Source organism: Oculina patagonica, chromosome 1 (genome assembly GCF_052425735.1).
Source record: "Oculina patagonica isolate OP01 chromosome 1, crgOcupat, whole genome shotgun sequence".
Lineage (NCBI taxonomy): Eukaryota > Metazoa > Cnidaria > Anthozoa > Scleractinia > Oculinidae > Oculina > Oculina patagonica.
In genome coordinates, this window is record NC_135758.1 from 10,556,177 (window position 1) to 10,575,851 (window position 19,675).

At 37.5% G+C, this 19,675-nt stretch overlaps 1 protein-coding gene and 1 long non-coding RNA gene across 2 annotated transcripts in view; one reads left to right on the forward strand and one right to left on the reverse strand.

Annotated features, from left to right (window-relative positions):
- LOC144655960 (uncharacterized) overlaps positions 1-19,675 on the reverse strand; it is a 41,148-nt gene that overhangs the window by 4,867 nt on the left and 16,606 nt on the right. The window contains exons 3-13 of the mRNA XM_078516163.1: positions 17,429-17,594; positions 16,639-16,826; positions 15,789-15,966; positions 11,570-11,742; positions 11,070-11,300; positions 10,254-10,413; positions 9,749-9,921; positions 8,679-8,720; positions 4,830-4,989; positions 879-1,090; positions 260-444 (exon numbers count right to left, since the gene is read on the reverse strand). Coding sequence (XP_078372289.1) covers positions 260-444; positions 879-1,090; positions 4,830-4,989; positions 8,679-8,720; positions 9,749-9,921; positions 10,254-10,413; positions 11,070-11,300; positions 11,570-11,742; positions 15,789-15,966; positions 16,639-16,826; positions 17,429-17,594 — 1,868 coding nt within the window. The remainder of the gene's footprint in view (positions 1-259; positions 445-878; positions 1,091-4,829; positions 4,990-8,678; positions 8,721-9,748; positions 9,922-10,253; positions 10,414-11,069; positions 11,301-11,569; positions 11,743-15,788; positions 15,967-16,638; positions 16,827-17,428; positions 17,595-19,675) is intronic.
- On the forward strand, positions 5,539-7,340 carry LOC144656634 (uncharacterized). The gene is made up of 2 exons (XR_013571340.1): positions 5,539-5,726; positions 6,824-7,340. It is a non-coding gene; the product is annotated as an uncharacterized LOC144656634 (long non-coding RNA).

The following is a 19,675-nucleotide window of genomic DNA, read 5'->3' on the forward strand; positions in this document are numbered from 1 at the left end:
CAGTTTGATTTTTATTTCCCTTTGTTTCAGATTATGATAATGAATGTGAGACAATAGAAAATAAAAAATCAAACTGGTTTGAAAAATTTTAAACCAAATATAAAATTAAACCACAACATATGCAAGGAGCTTTAAATCATTAACATGAACAATCTGAGAAGGTTTGCTTCTTTTGCTTTGGAGAGAAGTGTAAAATTCATTACCACCAAACACTTGAAACAACATAAAAATTGTTTAAAGATCCATGAAGAGCTTTTACCGATCTCCTTCTGCGTCGCAACCACTGTAGCAGATCACCAAACGGAACGTACTCTATCACCAATAACTTTTTCTCGTGCAGTGTGCAACAACCAACCAAGGATACAATATTCTGGTGTGCACCCAACAGCTTCATCTGCTCTATCTCATGCAAGAACTCTTCGTTTTGTTCATCGCTTGGATCATCTGTGTACAAATGATACGAAAGGTTCCGAGAGCATTAAAACAATAAAATTTTAAGAAACAATACAACACTTTTGAGTTTCATAACCACGTTTCGACAATTTCCAGTTCCTCGACAATTGCAAAGTGAATACCTAATGAGTTAATTACCAAGTTATTGAGTTGATAAGAAAAAGGGATGGAACATTCTGTTAGCAGATTGATTACTAGCTTGAAGGAAACTTTTTTTCTTTTTTATCGAATAATGAAAGAAAATAAGGCTTTTAATTATGCCCACCTCTGCCAGTCCAATTGAAATACACGAGCTATGCAAATACCTAGCGTACAGAATACAGAAAATAAATTTCTAAAACATTTCTGTCTAAGACACATCTTTTTATAAGGACATTAAACTTGCTTCACTGTCAGTAGTGTTTTGCAAGAAGACGGAAATATACCTTGCAACACTTTGACAGCAACCACCTTGCACTGGCTCTGTGGTTCAAGTCGCTTGCTAGTGTCAAACACTTCTATTCCAACTCGTCTCTGTAGAGTTGCTTTGTAAACCACACCAAACGCCCCTCGGCCCAGCTCTTCCTCGTACTCTATTTGCTCGGGAAGAAGTTCCCACTTATCAAGCGGAATAATGTCGCGCGCTGAGCGAGGTGTTCTGAAAAACGAAACAAATAAAGATCAACAACCAGAGTAGCAAGTACCACAAGATGGCATGCTAAAGTGCAGTTGCAAGTGCTAGGTTTTAGTCGAAATGTTGAGACAAAATTACCTCGCACTACATCTATCGTTGCCTTTAAGCAACATGTGATGATTCACTGACCTAGCGGGCTTAACGTGAAATGCCTTAAACGTCACGAATTCTTTATCTGCATATTCGCAGCATCTAAAATATAAAAAGCGTAGGGAAAGAGGGAAAATTCAGTTACTGAGCACTTAGCTAATCATCCTCGGAGACCCAGGGGCAGTTAGTGGGGGCGGGGGAAAGTCTATACGGGCGAAAAAAAAAATCGGCGAAGAAAAGTCAAAAACGAAAAAAATAGCCCCTGGGGACAACCTCTTACCGGACCAGTTCCAAAAGTACGCCGTCGTTCTGGCTTCTGATTGGTGCCAGAAAACCTTTGTTATTTTCTGCCCAATCAGAGAGCAGCAAGGCCAGGAGTCGTTTCGTGTGTTCTTACACGGATAGATACACGAAGCACAGTTGGTCGCCATGTTTTCTGTTCGATGAAGCTACAGTTGTAGGAGAAAAGTTGCAGTCACAGATGTAGGGGAAATCGTTCGGCATATCTGCAAGAAACTTACGCGAAATACGCTGGATCTTCGTAGGTATCGTACACACACCGATTAACTGATGTCGATATATAAACTTGAACGTGTTTCGAAATTCGGTTTCTTTGGCTGGACGAACAGTTTCTTTCTCCTGCTTCCTCGCATTACTTGCTGTGACTGAAACTGTGTCAATGCAGAGTATTTTCTTTTTATTGCACGGGCCAGGCAGGTATGTCAAGCAACGGACAGCTTCGTGTACGAGAGAAGCACAACCTTCTCCAGCTTTCTTTGAGAACAGTGAATTTCATGATGTAATTCGGTTTTTTCCCCTGGCATAAACGTGCAAATGAAGCTAAATGTAAATGCACTTATTTATAAGCTTAACTTGTTTATTTTAAAAATCTTAGTTTTTTATTCTGATCTGATGTTTTCACTGATTTTTATTCGTGAAATGTCATTTTAATTTTGTAAAGTGCAAATGATTATTATTTATGAAAATTGCACAATTAAAATCAATATTATTATAATTAATGATGTTGAGTCACAGAATTCTTCCCAACCACCGTATATACCAATGTCTGCCGTTTTAATAGACTCCTCATCAATGGACCTGACTGTTTTTTGAGATGTAGTGTTTTTAATTGTATAACTAAAAACAATTTATAGCCTGTGTGCCTCTGCCCAGTCTAACTCAGTCTATGCGTGATGATAAATGGGATGAAGTAAATTGATTGATTGACAAGTGGTTTTCAAAATGCCTTTGAAAAACAATGACGTCTTCATTTGATAATACAGATTGAGATACTGTATATCTATTGTGCTTTTCAGTAACATGAACTCAGCTCAATCAACCGCTAAACCGGTTTACAGTTTTGGCTACTGTCAATCATCTAAGCGGACCAGTCACGGGAGACATTTAATAAACCAGGTCAAATCTGTTGGCTTTTCTTTTGTTTTTTAAGGCTTTTGGGTTATTGCCATTATTATGATTGATGGCAGCAAAAAAGCAATCTTTGGGTTTTGAACTTCAGAGTTCAGGTGAAAATGATCACTGATGTATTTACATACCGGGTATGTTGTTCATACCAGGATCAGGTGCCACTGTTATATTTTTAACTCAAGCTGTGCTGCACAGTGATAGAAACATGCCTGGCAATTCAATGATCATGGTGATTTTTCAGTCAGTGACACAGGCAAACTTGTAATTTCAAATCTCCCAACATTCAATGAACCTATGACATCCTAGTAAGTAAATCCCAGATGCTCTGCTTTTGACCTACAAGGCTTGTGAAAGTTAACCCTACACTGTAGTTCCCTATGAGAAATATCCTGTTTACTGCCAGGATTGATGTGATGTTTTTAGCAACTGCAATCATGAAACATGTAAACAAAACATAAAGATCTTTAAACAAACCTTTTTTGTGTTCAAACAAGAAAAGGAGAAAGACCAACAAGGTGTAGAACATCAGGCATTTGTGTAATTTCTTGCCTTAAAAGGCTACCCATTTGCCTTTGCAGCCATTTTTTAATTTGAAACAGTATTGTCACTTCAAAAAAATAACACACAACCTCAAAGCCAAACAGATGAACATAGCACTAGGTGGAACAAGTATTAAACAGTACTAGAGTCTACATTTACCTCTTAGAATGCAATGTGATGGCACTGCATTCCCATTCTTTCATCTGCTTTGACGATTTAATTTTTTTGAGATCTTCCAGTGAAATGCATTTCAATAAAGACTTTTTCCAAACAATTCGTACATTCCTTGTCCAATTCCAAGCAAGAGTGACTGATCTGTGCTTGACACAGTCCTTTGGATTCAAATCCTTGTTGTCTATCAGGCCATACAAATTTACTGGTAATTCATTCATCATGTATGATGCTTTTACTGGGGTAATTGACAATATTCATATTTGAAAGATAAGGTATACAAGTTACATGCAGGGGCATGCAACAAAGCAGTTTTGTAAAGTATAAAACAGGGCTGCCATATTTACACTTTAAATGCAGCGCCACTTTGGTGCAGTGAACCACTAAGAGGTAGTATTTCACACTGGGGAATAATGAAAATAATACTTGCCTACCAAATAAGAATATTTTCCAAATTTTAGATGGAATTGGTTCTTATAAAAATGGGTGTCTAAATGGTAAATTTCAGGCTGTGGCTTGTAAATCTTCTAGGCTCTTACAGGCAAAACTTTACTATGTAAATATGCACCATACTCTCTAACAAATTTAAATAATGACAAATTTAAATAATTTCAGAAACTCGACCACAAGGTTTCTCTTTCTCTTTTTATTAACAAAAGCAAAAGAATAGACTCGACCGTCATGGCAATTTTCTTCCAAATGAATATTACTCATCGTGAACAAGTACTCACATGGCGCTCGATAGCATTGGTGCACTCGTACACGAAGCTGTCCGTTGCTTGACATACCTGCCTGGCCCGTGCAATAAAGAAAATACTCTGCATTGACACAGTTTCAGTCACAGCAAGTGATGCGAGGAAGCAGGAGAAAGAAACTGTTCGTCCAGCCAAAGAAACCGAATTTCGAAACACGTTCAAGTTTATATATCGACATCAGTTAATCGGTGTGTGTACGATACCTACGAAGATCCAGCGTATTTCGCGTAAGTTTCTTGCAGATATGCCGAACGATTTCCCCTACATCTGTGACTGCAACTTTTCTCCTACAACTGTACCTTCATCGAACAGAAAACATGGCGACCAACTGGGCTTCGTGTATCTATCCGTGTAAGAACACACGAAACGACTTCTGGTCTTGCTGCTCTCTGATTGGGCAGAAAATAACAAAGGTTTTCTGGCACCAATCAGAAGCCAGAACGACGGCGTCCTTTTGGAACTGGTCCGGTAAGAGGTTGTCCCCAGGGGCTATTTTTTTCGTTCTTGACTTTTCTTGGCCGATTTTTTTTTTCGCCCGTATAGACTTTCCCCCGCCCCCACTAACTGCCCCTGGGTCTCCGAGGATGTTAGCTAATAAGTGCAATATGCTTGAACTCCGACGATCTTTTTCAATTTTGTTGGTTTAGTGTTTTGTTCAGAAACCGCTGAATTTATTCCGTTCCGTTTCAAAAGCAGAGGTAACAATAAAAAATTATAACCTTGTTTCTCGCTTGTGATGTAACCTTCTGTAGCACAGAAATCCCAGAACGCAACACAATACCAATAGTAGAATGAAGGCGATGGCAGATACGACGTAGATCATCGTTTTATCGGCGATGTCGTTTTCTTGTGTTGGTTGTACGTACAATATTTCCGGCACTAAAAACAAAATTGATAATACAATTAAATGATTCAAAACAACAACAACAAGAACAACTGTGCTTTTGCTTCTGAATCCGACTTTTTTAGCTTCATTTTGTCACATTTGTAACATATAACCTTTGGTTATTCTTTCCGAACACTTTTTGCTCAGCGAGAAACTGTTTGAGACTGCGTAACTTTAAAGCTTGCTGTTCGCACCTGAATGTTTTTTCCCGCATCAATAAACGTATTTTTATTGGTTTACGTTCATTGGATGATGAACCGTGAATTAGAAACAGGGCCGAACATGCGTTTGCAGCCCGTCATATTCAAAATTGTCGGCCACTCTTGCGCGTTTTTGTCTAGGCAGTTCCTTATTTAGCCGTGTATATTGATAATAATGTCGGTTTAACGACCAATTACATAAATAAATATATGTAATTGATAAAGTAAAGTTGGTTAACCAAGTTTTAGGAGATTTTAGCCAACTTTAGTTTTCCGTAAATCTCTATTTTCATGCGGATGCTACTAAAAGTGGTAACGGGGAGCGGGGAACCGGGAACCGGAGTCTGGGAACGAGTGTACAGCGGTAATCCGTAAAAGAATTCAAAATGGCGGACGAAAACACAGAAAAGGGACTGGGAATTAGTGTTAGAATTCGATTGTCGGAGCAAATCGACTTTTCGTGTGCTTTTGTTCGCTATAAAGGACTCACGAAGGTGCTGTTTAGGCGGAATTTTGGGACGAGTTGCAAGGTAGGTGAAGAATCATTAATATTTTCCTGGAGTTGTAAATATTTTTCCCCGATTGTTACATTCATAAAGTTTCATCGTGTGCAATCTGGGCAAGGAAGACAACCTGGATTTTTGGTAGACTTTTTTAAAAGTTCGATGATCATGACGCAGCAATACTACGCGTACCAAATCAACTGCTCCACGAACAACCAAAATTTCTTTATATTCAGTCGGTTCTTTTCTTTTCCTGGGCTAAGCTCTGTTCATGTGATACATCGTGGCGCACTGAGTATAAATTGCGCCGACAAAATGCCCGAAGGCCATTACGAAAATAATCGAATGTGGAATTTTCCATTCTGGTGGATTAACCGAACTTCCATCCGCCGTGCATCTAAAATGCATGCTGATATCAGCTGCTGTTATTAAGCAACAATAATTACGAAAATTGCAGGAAATTTGTTTGAGTATTTATTTCATGATAACGGAAATAGAGAACTTCTGTCACAAGGTTGTAAACCTCATGTCAGCAGGACATGCACCTGTGTATAAGAAATTATTTAGACAGTTTGCCAATTTATACTATGGCAAGTGCAATTGTGAACCACATTGAATCTTAAAGAATGCTTAGTTAACACAAAGTTCAAGCATAATTCCTCACTTGGAAATCACCTTTTTGCTTGTTGAAATACTTTTACAATGTCAATTTTTACCTTGTGGCCAGTAATAGAAAAGACAAAACTCCAAATGAGTCCATGCATTAATTTCTGAAAATTTCTAACACCCCTCCCCAAACCACCAGTCGCTAATGCTATAATTGATTATGGGAACCAAGGTAAGTTCAGGCTTGATGGGCCACTGGGCTCACACTCAGACTTAACCAACAGCTGTGAGTCTGTAACCCCTATTGCAATCACGATACACATGTACGTCTCACAACAGATTGTGTCTTTTGCGTGCTTCATCATTGGTTTTCAAACATGGCATAGTATCTTGGACTTTGCATGAAGATTTGTTCCGTTTATGTAAAGAAAATAACTATTTGGTGATGGCTGTTCACCAGTTTATTGTATGCTGTTATATTTCAGCACACTGATCATAGCTGTATTTTATTTTTGCAGATCTGGCAGTTGACTAAAGGACAGACAACAAATAAAGACTAGTGTTTACCTACTGTAAAATGAAGATAAATTTAAAATTCTTTTCTTCTCATTCTATCTGCTGATCATTTTGTGTTTTGTACAAGTGACTGGGGGATGATCTTTCCAGCCCACACCTCTTGACAGCCTCCTGCAAAGCTCAGTGTGTTGCATTACGGTATATTTCTGTGTCATAGTTTATTTTGGCGAATCTGTAAATGAATTCCAAACACTATGTGTTTTGTACAAATTATCGGTAGGACAGCACAACACATCATTTGTAAGCAGTTTGTTATTTATGGCATGCAACCAGTTTTATTTTTTTCGCAATGATATGAATTCAGAATGAATGCATGCAGTTGGGGAATGACATATACAGAAAATTAATATTCACAACATTACAAGGTTGTCTTTATTTCAATGTCCATCCTAACACTCGGCGGATGTTGCAAAAAGGTAAATCAGTGTAATTATACACCCCTGGAGAACTACAAGTATAATTTACAGTACAGCATTAATAGCACATGTTAAATTTAAATATTTTTTTCCTTTTATTCAATACCATGTGTACGAAGAAAAAAGTGATTTTCAGGGACAATGATGTACATTGTATTATACTGAATAGCATTTTGGAAATGCTACAAATATTCAGTGTTGCCTACAAAAATTGTTTGGTTCAAAAGCAAAATAAAAGTCATATATTACTATCTAACGACCTACAAATGCCATAAAAAAGAATTGTTTTTAAGTCAACAGATAGATGTACTTGGGAACTTTGTTAACGAGAGTGGGACAATACATAAATATGACTAGCACGCCACAATTTACGAACGTATGATCGATCGGATAACCAACCAAGCCAATATATATCTGCTAATGTTACGCAACACATAGGTTCCATCCTGTCAAATGAAACCAATCCCGCAACTGCAGTGGAAAATACAGCATATTACGACTTACTATTCGACTGCATTTCAATAAAACATAATTTGATTTTCGAAATGAGGTATTTCGAAGCTATTGATCAGCGTGCAGGCTCCTTGCTCCCACAGCCGTCCTTTGCGTTGCGTTGTGTGTAAATGTGGATTCGAACACTGGCCTTGTTGGAAGATTCCTTCTAGAAAGAAATAAACATTCGAATTCTTCTTATACATATACACCTCGGCACGTCCACAAGTTCGCAAATGTCTGCGTTCGTCCGCCACGATCGGTGAACCAAAAGGCGGCTTCGGACCTTCCCATTGGCTGAAAGGCCAGATGGCCCTGTCCTAATATATTGGGATAATCTGGACTGGTAACACTAAGCATTTACCTTTATCGGTAAGCTACATTTTACTCCGTTTCTGTGTTTTTCGACCGCCATTTTGAACTCTTATACGGATTACCGCTGTACACTCGTTCCCGGTTCCCGGTTCCCGGTCGTTTCTGGTTCCCCGTTACCACTTTTAGTAGCATCCATTTTCATGCCGTGAATTTGAATCAGAGAATATAAAAAGCCGTTCAATAACGCTTCGCCAGACAAGTGAAGAAAACGCTTGTGCCATGTTCGTGCTTTCTAGTTCTGTCGTGTTGTCGTGAAATGCTCGTTGCGTTTTACGACAGCCGGTGTCAAAAATGTATGACGCGAAAATTTTGTAATTGTGATATTTCAAGGTTTTAATTCTATTTCCTTAAGAGCGTGGTTAGGAAAGGGTAGAATGCACCCATTGGTAAAGTCTCTCTCAACATTCACTGTACCCGTTTGGGTCTTTTTTTAGTCTGTGCCTGACCACAGGAAGAATCCTACAGTGCACAGTTTTTTTTTTTATTCTAAACTTGTTTTGTACAGTTGTTTTACCTGCTATGGTTGTTTGTGTTGTACGAGGCAATGTTGATGGTTCTGTGAGACAGAAATATAACATTAAACTCAAACGTAATTATAAAAGTAAAGCTCGGGCCGCAGAGCGGAGCCCCATTATCATAGAGGTAAGAAAATTATGCATGCATAGAAATAGGAGAACCATGCATTTAATTTTTCGTGGTAATTGTGGCTAGCGACATGGTCCGTGGGCGAGGGCGAGGGCGCCGCATGCATGAGGTTGCGCAGCATGGTGGCCATACTCCAGAAATAGGTCTCCCGATGAATGCCGCCCTTGTTGACATTAAAGAAGAAGCTCACTCCAAAATGACCATATTTTTTACGCCAATAAAGCTTTTATATTAAGATATGTTATTCACCAAAAGTTCAGCTTCAAACGAGCGCTAAAACGCTACGAAATCTTTCTCTGAAGTAGGCCAAAACTCGAGAACTGAACGCCGCAATCTTGGAGCTGGTAATGTATGCGTGACGTCAAAGAGCTCAGCCTTTTTAAGACGAACATCATTATTGTGACTTAGATTTAAATTTCATTATTGTAAATAGCCATAGTTTTTTAGCATTTTCTTTTATTTTAACCCTTTGTTGTTATGTCCCCGTATTAGTGAAGGAGTTTTCCCCCGCTAGGTGGTTTATGACATTTTAATTAAGTTTCTATCTATCTATCTATCTATTTGAAGTTTAGCGGAAAATACTCGAAACTCCTTGTTTCTTTGTAGTGGCTTTTGTTTGACAAAATGCCTGTTTATGCAGCTCCTTTTTGCTTAAACAGAGCTCCAAAAGAGGTATTTCTTTTCACCGTCTTCTTATATTTAAAATAAAAATTGCTCCAAATATGGCTTATAAGAATTGGCAGGAAAGAAAAATTCCTACGAAAGTCGGTCCCGAACACTTCACGGGTGAACGCTTCAAAGTTGATCACAGATACATGATATTGGAAGTAGTATCTCTGAGTTATTCCATAAAAAAACTATAGCGTGCTTATAAATAACATCCCTGGGTTATTATATTCATTATTATGGCATATAACACTACATTCTTAATGAACTTACCGAGTGGAACAGCAGTGAAATACAACAAAAATCCTTTCTGTTGAAGACTGCTGTCTGAGTGGAATTCTACCAATGTGTATTTTCCAGTTACAAGAACTGTCTGGCCAGTCTTATTACCACAGTACTTGCCAAAGACCCGGTCCTTCTCATTGGTAATCATCAAATAATCTCGGCTGCAAAGAGTAAAAATTTATTAGCGACTGCGATATAACGCATAATTCGGGAACATAGAATCAAAAATGAAATATTTCCACATGTGAGCCCCAGTTTATTCCCATTAAAGGTGCGTCGCTGCGATTTGTCTAATCTGATTGATATTATGGGGGGGGGGGACCCGTGCCCCTGCTCCCCATCCACCTCCCGCCCCACCCTGGATCGGTCATTACAAAAGATATGAGACCAGACCAGACCAGACCAGACGAGTCAAGACAGCCTTATTTTAACACGGTAACATTATTTTTGCCTATAACTATTACAATTTAAATACTGTTAAATCCATACTTACTTGCAAGATTTACTCTCCTCTAGGTTGAATTCTTTAAAGGAAACATTCATCGCCCTGCTGCCTTTTGGAATAAGAACTAAACAAGTAGAGTCCGTATTATTTGGGTAGTTTTTTGGATATCCAGGACTTTTCAGTGAATTTTTAATCACTTGACAGGACCCTTTTAAAATAAAAGTATAAAAGGCTCATTCGATAATAAAATGAAATTAGGTTTATAATAGACTAATGATAAGCTTTTTCCTTGTTTCAGATTTAGATGCATTTAGCTTTTACCCTAAACGTCAAACAACCAATTTATTTTTTTGCGCGGCAATTGAGCTGTGAACATGGAAGACGGCAAAGATTGTATCGACCATCGACTCAATACAACTATTATGGCTGGCTGATCTGCTTTCCATTGCACTCTGGGATGTAAGTACTCGTAGATTAGCACAATTTTCAAACCACCCTAGTACTTCTGCGCGATCAAAACGAAAACGCGGTAAGCCATTACTAGACAACACGACGAAAGCAGGAAAAGAGGGACAACTCTAAGAAACAACCGGAAAAAATACAACTATTTTAAGTCAGAAAATACGACTTTTTTTCAGCGAAAGAAAAGTTATCGAAGGTGTACGGTTTATCAAATAATTTGGTGTTTGCAAGTGTGTCCACGATTACCAAATTCAAAATTTGGTAGAGACAAAATTTGTTGAATTTGGTAGATACAACACAAATTTTGTCAGTCCAGAGCTCTAAATTTAACAGAAATTATTATGTAAATCACTCCGTTCAATTATGCATCGGGTTAGTCTCAAACTACGCAACTTCTCTCACCTTTTACTACAAATTCTTTCACATCAGTCCCATACTTGCTGCTGGACACACAAGTGTAGTTACCTTCCTCGTATAACGTACTGGTTGCAGTTTTTGTTGTATTCACCAGCACTGCATGGGTTCGCATCAGTACCAATGCGGTGAATATGGGAGGAGTTCCGGTTGCTGAACACCAAAATTGAGTACCTGGAACTCCTTGCACTGCAGGATCTAGCGTTATCTTGGGTGGAACTAGCGTAATAATGTTGAAATTTAATAAGCATTTAAAAAACATTTTAAAGTTACCAGTTAACTCCTGCACATCTTAGTTTCTAGGTGCCCCAACCAGACATCATCCTAACTTAAAATATTTTGCCTGATAACATTGATCAGAACAACACTTAAAAGTACATAAGAATCACTTTTTTGTAAGTGTTATAATGTATCAGTGACGTAAACTGATTTTGTGTTTGTCTTGTCATCAGAAATCCAGAAATAATACCAATTGTGTCAATTCTTACCGTGTGGAACAGCTGTGAATTTAATCACAAATCCTCTTTCTTGCACGTTTTCGTCTGAGTGAAACGTTATCAATACCTTGTTTCCAGTTAAATAAACATTCTGTCCAGTCTTCTCTCCACAGTACGTACCAGCTGTCTGGTCTTCATCATCCTTGATCGTTAGATAGTCAAAGCTATGAATAAAAACATAATAATCAAACGGTTCAATGTGGAGAGTCTGCTCAGCTTGAGTTGACAGATACCTGTAACGAATACACCTTTGTTTCCTATATTTTGTCGTGTTTAAAACAAAACGTGTTTGCTTTATATTTTTTTGATTGATTGATTGATTGATTTATATTTAAAGGAGAGGGCATTGTTCTTGCCCTTTTTTCATTTTGTTTTTTCTGACGGTGGTAAAAATGGTTAATCTTCCATTTCACAGGTAGCTTTCCGGAAACCCCCCAAAATGAAATCATATATTCCAAACCTTAGTTATCTTGTATCACCATCTTTGGAAAATCGAAAAGAAAAAACACACAATAAAATGCAAGTACCTTAAAGATATTGTAGTAGAAGCTAAATCTTACTAAGAAAAAAAATGGTGATTTGGAGAATATGATGTCGGATAATAGATTTTTCTTGTTACTGAATTTACATGTTAAAATTGAATATTACCGAATTTGATGGGTTATCGAATTTGACGTCATACAATAGAACTTGGTGCAACCAAACTGGGAGAACAGAACATAATTTGGTGAATATTCCAGAAATTCATAGATTTTAATTCATAGATTTTAATTTGATTTTAATTTTAAATCCCCCCCTCCCCACAAAAAAAAAAAAAAACTAGCCCCGCCTACCTCATAAAAAATGAATGGTCCTTAAGAAGGCAATACGAAATTGAATGAGTTAAAGGGGATTTGTCATGGATTTTAACAGTTTTTGAACAGCCAATTAAAATTTATATTTGTGTCGTAGGAAACCTAAACTTATGGTCCGTTTTTATTAACATTTGCTGTATTAGAGCGCTGAATATATTAACAAGCGTCCATGGCTGTGGATGGCTAGGATGGAAGCGGAATACAACTTGAAAAACTGAGGCTAAACTCTTTAAGTCGTTTCCACGCGCGTCTTCAATTTTTTCTTTATTCATAACCATAGTTTGATTGCCATCCACATATGTTAAAGTAATACAGTTTTTAGAGGTTTAATGATAATATTTTCATTGGCTGCCTAGCACTAGTTTCATAGACTAGACGACTTTCATAAAATTTGAAAGTTATGACGCATTTTTTAGTAAAAGTTTTTTTTTATTATTTTTTTTTTATTGCAACACACACACAAAAAAACATAATTACATACTTTAACTACTGACAATACTCACAATACTTACGTTACAAGGATGATTTTAACAGCATTTACAGTATAATTGCTTCCGCTACTTACAATACTAAGACGTCTCCTACACGTTACATTACAATACAATACAATATCGCTACATTACTAATATATCTTCTTTCATTACATACAATACAAAACACAGAAAGGCTAAATTTTTTAGTAAAAGTTGGTAACAGGATTTTTCTTAAGTAATTTGACCTGCTGAAAACGAAAATGCTTGTTACCAAAAATTATTTTGCGATCTTCAGTCTGAAAATGACGTCACAATAAAGGCACCTAAAATGACGTCATTGCACAGTTAACCCTAACCGTAACTTCCAGAATATTAAAGCAATCACAATGAAACTTAGAGGATATATAGTTTGTCCGAAAATCTATCTTGTGTTATACGTCACGTGGGATGATTACGTCATATCACGTGACAATTACATCATAATGGCAAAACAGGCGCCATCTTGGATCCGCCACCTTGAATTTCAAATGTGTTTCCCAAAACGTCAGAAAATCGCCTAAAATTACTGAAAAGAACTCAAAATAAATAAAACGTGCAAAACAAAAAAACCTAAAACGAATTTTGTGTTCTATTAATTTCATTAATAGAACACAAAAATCACAAATTTTGGAAAACATTCCTGTCAAAATGCCATTGCCATTGTAATGTCAAGTTCCCCAAACAACAACCTATCCTACCAAATTATTCCCAGATAAATTTTAGATAAACTCGCAAAATTGGCAGCGTTCGGTTAAATCTTGAAAAAGTTATAGGGGTTTAAAGTAAGCGCGGTTACTTCCCCCTCCTACCTTCCCCTACCGGTCTGGATAAGGTTAACTTTGTGAATAAAAAAAAGGTTCTAAGCCGTATGCACTATATTTGCATCTTTCTTATACCACTAATGTAAAATCTACGCTTCTCTATAGCTCAGAGACCTGGAAAGTGACACAAGCTCTATCAAATAAGCTACAAAGCTTTGTCAACAAGTGCCTCAGAAAGATCCTTAAGATTCGCTGGCCAGAAAAGATCAGTAACAAAAAACTTTGGAGCAGGACAGGACAAGAGCACATACCAACTGAGATAGCAAGAAGGAAATGGGCTTGGATCGGCCACACACTACGTAAACCAGGCACTGACACCACCAAGCAGGCCTTATTTGGAATCTGCAGGGTAAAAGAAAGGTGGGAAGACCTGCAAAGACCTGGAGAAGATCAACTGAGGAGGAGTTAAAGAAAGCTAACATCAGCTGGAACGCAGCAGAGAAGGCGGCAGCAAATAGAGTTCGGTGGCGAAGCATTGTTGACGCCCTTTGCTCCACCACGAGCCTTAAGGAATAAGTCAGTCATACCAAAAAAATTGCCTCCAACCTAGTTCCTGCCTTTTTAAGAATAGGCCACAGAAAGCATTCCAGGCAACCTGTGGCGTCATGTCATGACGCCACAGATAGCTTGCCATTTAACTACACAGCGACAGGATAATTGAAATGCTGAATGAAAAACATAATAAATACTGTCGACTTTATAGGCTGTTCAACTGTGGCTAAAAGCTAAAGAAACAACTGAGATCTATTCCTTAAACCGTTATGGAATCTTCGTTGGGTCTATGAAGAGGAACGGTTTCATTTAAAAAATACGAACACATTCCTTGGACGTTTCGCTATTACTGAGGAAATAGTCATTTACATCTTTGCCTTATACTTATTCATATTGGCGGTGTTTTTGCTTCAAATATATCTTAGAAGAAATAAAAATACTGAACAACCAGCTTTATAGGCAATGATAAGGCTTTTAAGTTATCGAAATGGGGAGCGTTATTCTTGTGCATCGTGTCCCAGAATTTCATCTTTGGCGAGTCATCTTGCTCCTATCAAGACACAGTTTCCAACCTTTTGCACCACAAATTCTTTCACCTGTTTTTTCCTTTTTTGACCAAACTCTGTGGTATTTAACAGCGAAAATACTTTTAATTACTTAAGAATGGCGAGCAATAAAGATTCATCCTTCTTGCCCCAATCTTTCCTACCAGAGTAGACTTGTTGCGGGAAAACTTCTTGGCTCAATCCAAACATTGTGTGTGTAATATCAGCAATCTGTGACAGGGGATTATAGAACAGTGCCGCTCTACTCAATGCTGATTACTTCTTGGATATGTCCACGATCCCTCCTGCTCTTTTCCCTATCCCATGTAGCCATTCAAGACTGTGATCAGCACTGACCTGGCTGAATTTGCTTGCATTCCATTTAAAAAGGAAGTTTCCCTTCATATGGCAACATCGGGCGGAAACTTGCAAGTACAGATCCCATATCCCCTCTCTATGAGCCCGTTTGAGTACCTTTTTTTAGTAATTTTGGGCGATTTTCTAACGTTTTGGGAAAATTATGAAATCCAAGATGGCGGATCCAAGATGACGCCTGTTTTGACATAATGATGTAATTGCCACGTGATGTGACGTAACCATTACACATGACGTATTACAAAAAATATATTTTTGGACATACTATATATCCTTTTAATTTCATTGTGATTGCTTTAATATTCAGGAAGTTACGGATAGGGTTAACGATGTAATGACGTCATCTTAGGTGTCTTTATTTGTAACGTCATTTTGAGACTGAAGATCGCAAAAAAATTTTTGGTAACAAGCATTTTCGTTTTCAGCAGGTCAAATTACTAAAGAAAACTACTGTTACCAACTTTTACTAAAAAATGCTCCTTGATTTATCTGAGAATGACTTTACGCAAATACCGACTAGTCTATCAGAACAGTTTAGACCAAAAATCTGCGAAATTCCCATGACGTAGCACCTTCAATATTGACGGGTATCAAACGCCATACAAACTTACCTACATGAGTAATGATACTCCAAGTCAAACGCAGTAAAGGAAATGTTCATCGTCATGTTTTGTGGAATAGGAACTTTCCATTTACAGTCAACATTTTTGGGGTAATTGTTAGGATATCCAGGACTTTTAAGGGTGTTATTTGCAAACGAGCTACAGTTATCCATGTCCCATACAGAGTCTATAAAACAATAGCACGATAAGCTCACTGCATCAGATATCACAGCTCATCATAACAATAATTAGAAGCAGACAAAAAAAGAACAGAAATCTAGACATAATTTGACCATTAGGACGAAATTAATATAAACTTTCATGGTGCAGTTTCAGAAAGGTGAATATTTTCGAAGAATTTAAATGTAGGTTTGTGAGGACAAACTATTTGTTAAATGATTTTTTTAATGTCGCTTATAATTAGCAATAAATATTCATCGCGAAGCAAAACTGTGCAAAGTTACCAATTGTGCTGAAAACGCTGTTCAGGAGTAGCTTAACTTTATGATTTGGTAAGGCCATGCAGTTATGATCCACATGACTAGAAATGCAGAACTTCTTTTGCCCTTTATTTGTAGTGAATCGCGGGAACAGTCGAGCACCAAAATGGGCGGTAGATAGCACATATCAGACAGAGCGATTATTCAGATACAGCATTGAATTTCTCAAAAATAAATTGTATAGTTGGTTTTGAATAACTGGCCAAGGAGGTTTCGCCTAATTATGGCTGTCGGTGAAACGTGTAAAGTGTTTGCATGCCACCATTAACAAGTAGTAAATTCGCTGCATTGACTCTTTCCAATACTTTTACTTCCCTTGGCGGGAAAACGGCCGGAAAACATTTTTTTATCGTACTTACCACCTTCAGTAAACTTAAAAGTTATATTGAATCCTTTTTCTTGATTTTTGTGGTCGGTGTGGAACGTAAACACTGCAACTCCTCCTGCATTGGCTCTGAAGAACTCCCTACCGGTCATATCTCCACATAGCGTTTCCCACACCCTTGTTTTCTGGTTTGTCTTATGGAAAATCTTTAAGTAGTCAAAGCTGGTACGAAAATAGATTTTTACATTAATGTTTCACGCAGAAAACGATGACTATACAGAATTTACTAGAAAATCATTTTCATATCAATCGAGGAGTAATTCAATATAAACGATTATGATGCAAACATCTTAATGAAGGTCGTTCTATGCAGTAGGGGCGAAGAGAGAAGAAGAAGAAGAAGAAGAAGAAGAAGAAGAAGAAGAAGAAGAAGAAGAAGAAGAAGAAGAAGAAGAAGAAGAAGAAGAAGAAGGAGAAGAAGAAGAAGAAGAAGAAGAAGAAGAAGAAGAAGAAGAAGAAGAAGAAGAAGAAGAAGAAAAAGAAGAAGAAAATATCTCGGATAAATGCTACACAATTCTCTACATGCCAGTTTCCATTTTCAATTACAGTCAAGAAAGGCAGCAACGAGCTTCGAATAGCAGTGCCACGCCCTCTTTGGACTTTCCTTTCTTTTTTTCCTTGCTAAAATGATAACATTATGACCAGTAATATGACTCCATATCGTAAAAGATTTCCCACCGAACAAAAAGAAGCATTTTTAGCTTCAAAGCTTGTGAGAGTAGCAATCAGAAAAAAGAACAAGAACCATTTATGACCCCATTTACCTGCATTCTCCTCCACTTTCAAGTTTAAAATAGTTTAACATTATTGTTATTCCCATGTTCGCTGGAATGTGGACCGTATAGTTGCAGTCCATGTCGTTTGGATAGTTTTCGGGAAATTCAGGACTTGTCAATGGCTTTGTGTAATTTACCTTCTCTGGACCACAACCTGTTAAAGAAAAAGTATATGTTTAAATTATCTTTGTGGATTAACTAATTGTGAAGCCCAATTCGATCAAAATGAACTTTCCATCTGAAAATAGCACAATAGAATACATTCTTACGAACGAGCCTTCAGTAACAAAGTATGAAAACAACTCCAAAGAACGTCATGTAGTACTCAATATTTTAGTCAACAACGAGGGGATAGATTTATAGAAAGGTAATATTTCGTTCTAATTCAAAATCATTTGCAAACGATAGAGAAATATCAAACTGTTTGTATATACTAGTTATGAAATGTTTTTGAGCGGCATACCGCCACATATCCTACGAGCTACTTGATTTACAGTACACACAAGAGCTTTAAAAAAAAGAAAAATCACGTTAAGTGAAAATCTTCGTTCACAGTCCGGCAAATATTGTGAACATACTAAGGAAGGAATTTCCTTGCCCGCTCAGGATTTCTTAGAAATTAATTATATTAACTTGACTTACTGCAGGTAGTTAGGGACTGGTCAATAAGTATCAGGGGGGGGGGGGGGGTGGGCCGGAGCAATCGGAAAAGTGGTGGCTCGAAAATTCGTGACCCACCCCTTCCGTCTGGCTTAAAACTGACTAACCCATCACTGACAGGGGGTTGAAAATTACATGACTCACCCCCTTTGCTAGAAAAAATCAAGGGACCTATAATTTCTTTATCTGTTAGGGGTTGGAGATTTTTTATTTGACTTCAGCTTTTAAAGTGAAATTCCCCATGTATGTTCTTAAAAGTGAAAGAAGGATTAATTTATCACTTCTCATACAAGCCTTTTGTGTGTAAAGTCCATGGGGAAATTTAGACACAAACATATGCAAAAAACTGAATTAGTATATGATATTAATTCATAATCAATTATTGAAGAGTTCATATTTTTATACAGAAATTAATAACTTAAAATACAAGCACTGTCCATCATTCATATTTGCAAATCGTTTGAGAAAAGAGTTTACTGGATTTAAATTTCCTAAAGCCCAGCGTGAATCTATGCAGGTTGAAGAGAGTCAGGTACAACTGATGATATGATTACAAGCCATCTAGGGGGGTCAGGGGGTATGCTCCCCCGGGAAATTTTTATATTTGGGCTTTTTGAAATCGCTAGAAATTTATTTAAAACTGCTTACATGGAGAAATTTATCAGTTTTATATACTGATGAATACAACTTTTCTTGGAACTATAACAGTTAAAAGTTAGTGAATAAATAAGATGACCCACCGCCTACGTGTAGATCAAAACTACATAACCCGCCCCTTTTCGAGGGTTCAAAAACTGATGACCCACCCCCTTTCTGCTCCGGCCCACCCCCCCTGTACTTATTGACCAGTCCCTTATACATAAATGTATTGTATTAACCATTGGACAGCGCCACACAAGTATTGCCTAAAAACTACTCAAGTATTCAACCAATATAGCTACCATTGCGCAAGTTGTGCAGACCTTATATTACGTCACAAATTTGTATCACGTGATTAACCGTGTGCGTTGTCTGTTTGCTTTGGTTCGATTCATACAGCTTGTTTGTCGTTTAAACAGTTTTTTTCAAATATGGAAAGTTTGGTTTTTGTGATATTTTCGTCCTCTGTTTTTCTTTTTCTATAGTTTCTTTTTCTATAGTATAAAATGAACTTGGTAGATTTTCTGAACCTTTTGCAAATTTGAAATCAGTGGAGGTGAATCCAAGATAGTCAATTTACTGTCATGTTATTGGTGTCACCAAACCGTGATATGACATCACAGCAGACAAGTAACCACCACTGAGCAATTAACAACTTTCAGCGTTATATACATCAAACATTTTTTTTATCTTCCAAAGGGGAACCTTTCTGTCTCCTCTGCCCAGCCCTGCAAACTCCACAAAGGCCAGGAAAAAAGGATTAAAGACTATGGTGAGTCAATCACCAAATACTATTTCATGGTAATTGACCTTGAAGATTTAACAAGGAAAGGAGCTGAAAAGGCTTCTCTTGTGTGGTATTACTAAATGCCTTGCATTTCGTTTTGATTTTTAACCACCACCACCCTCAAGAATTAAAGCCCGTTGTCACGAACT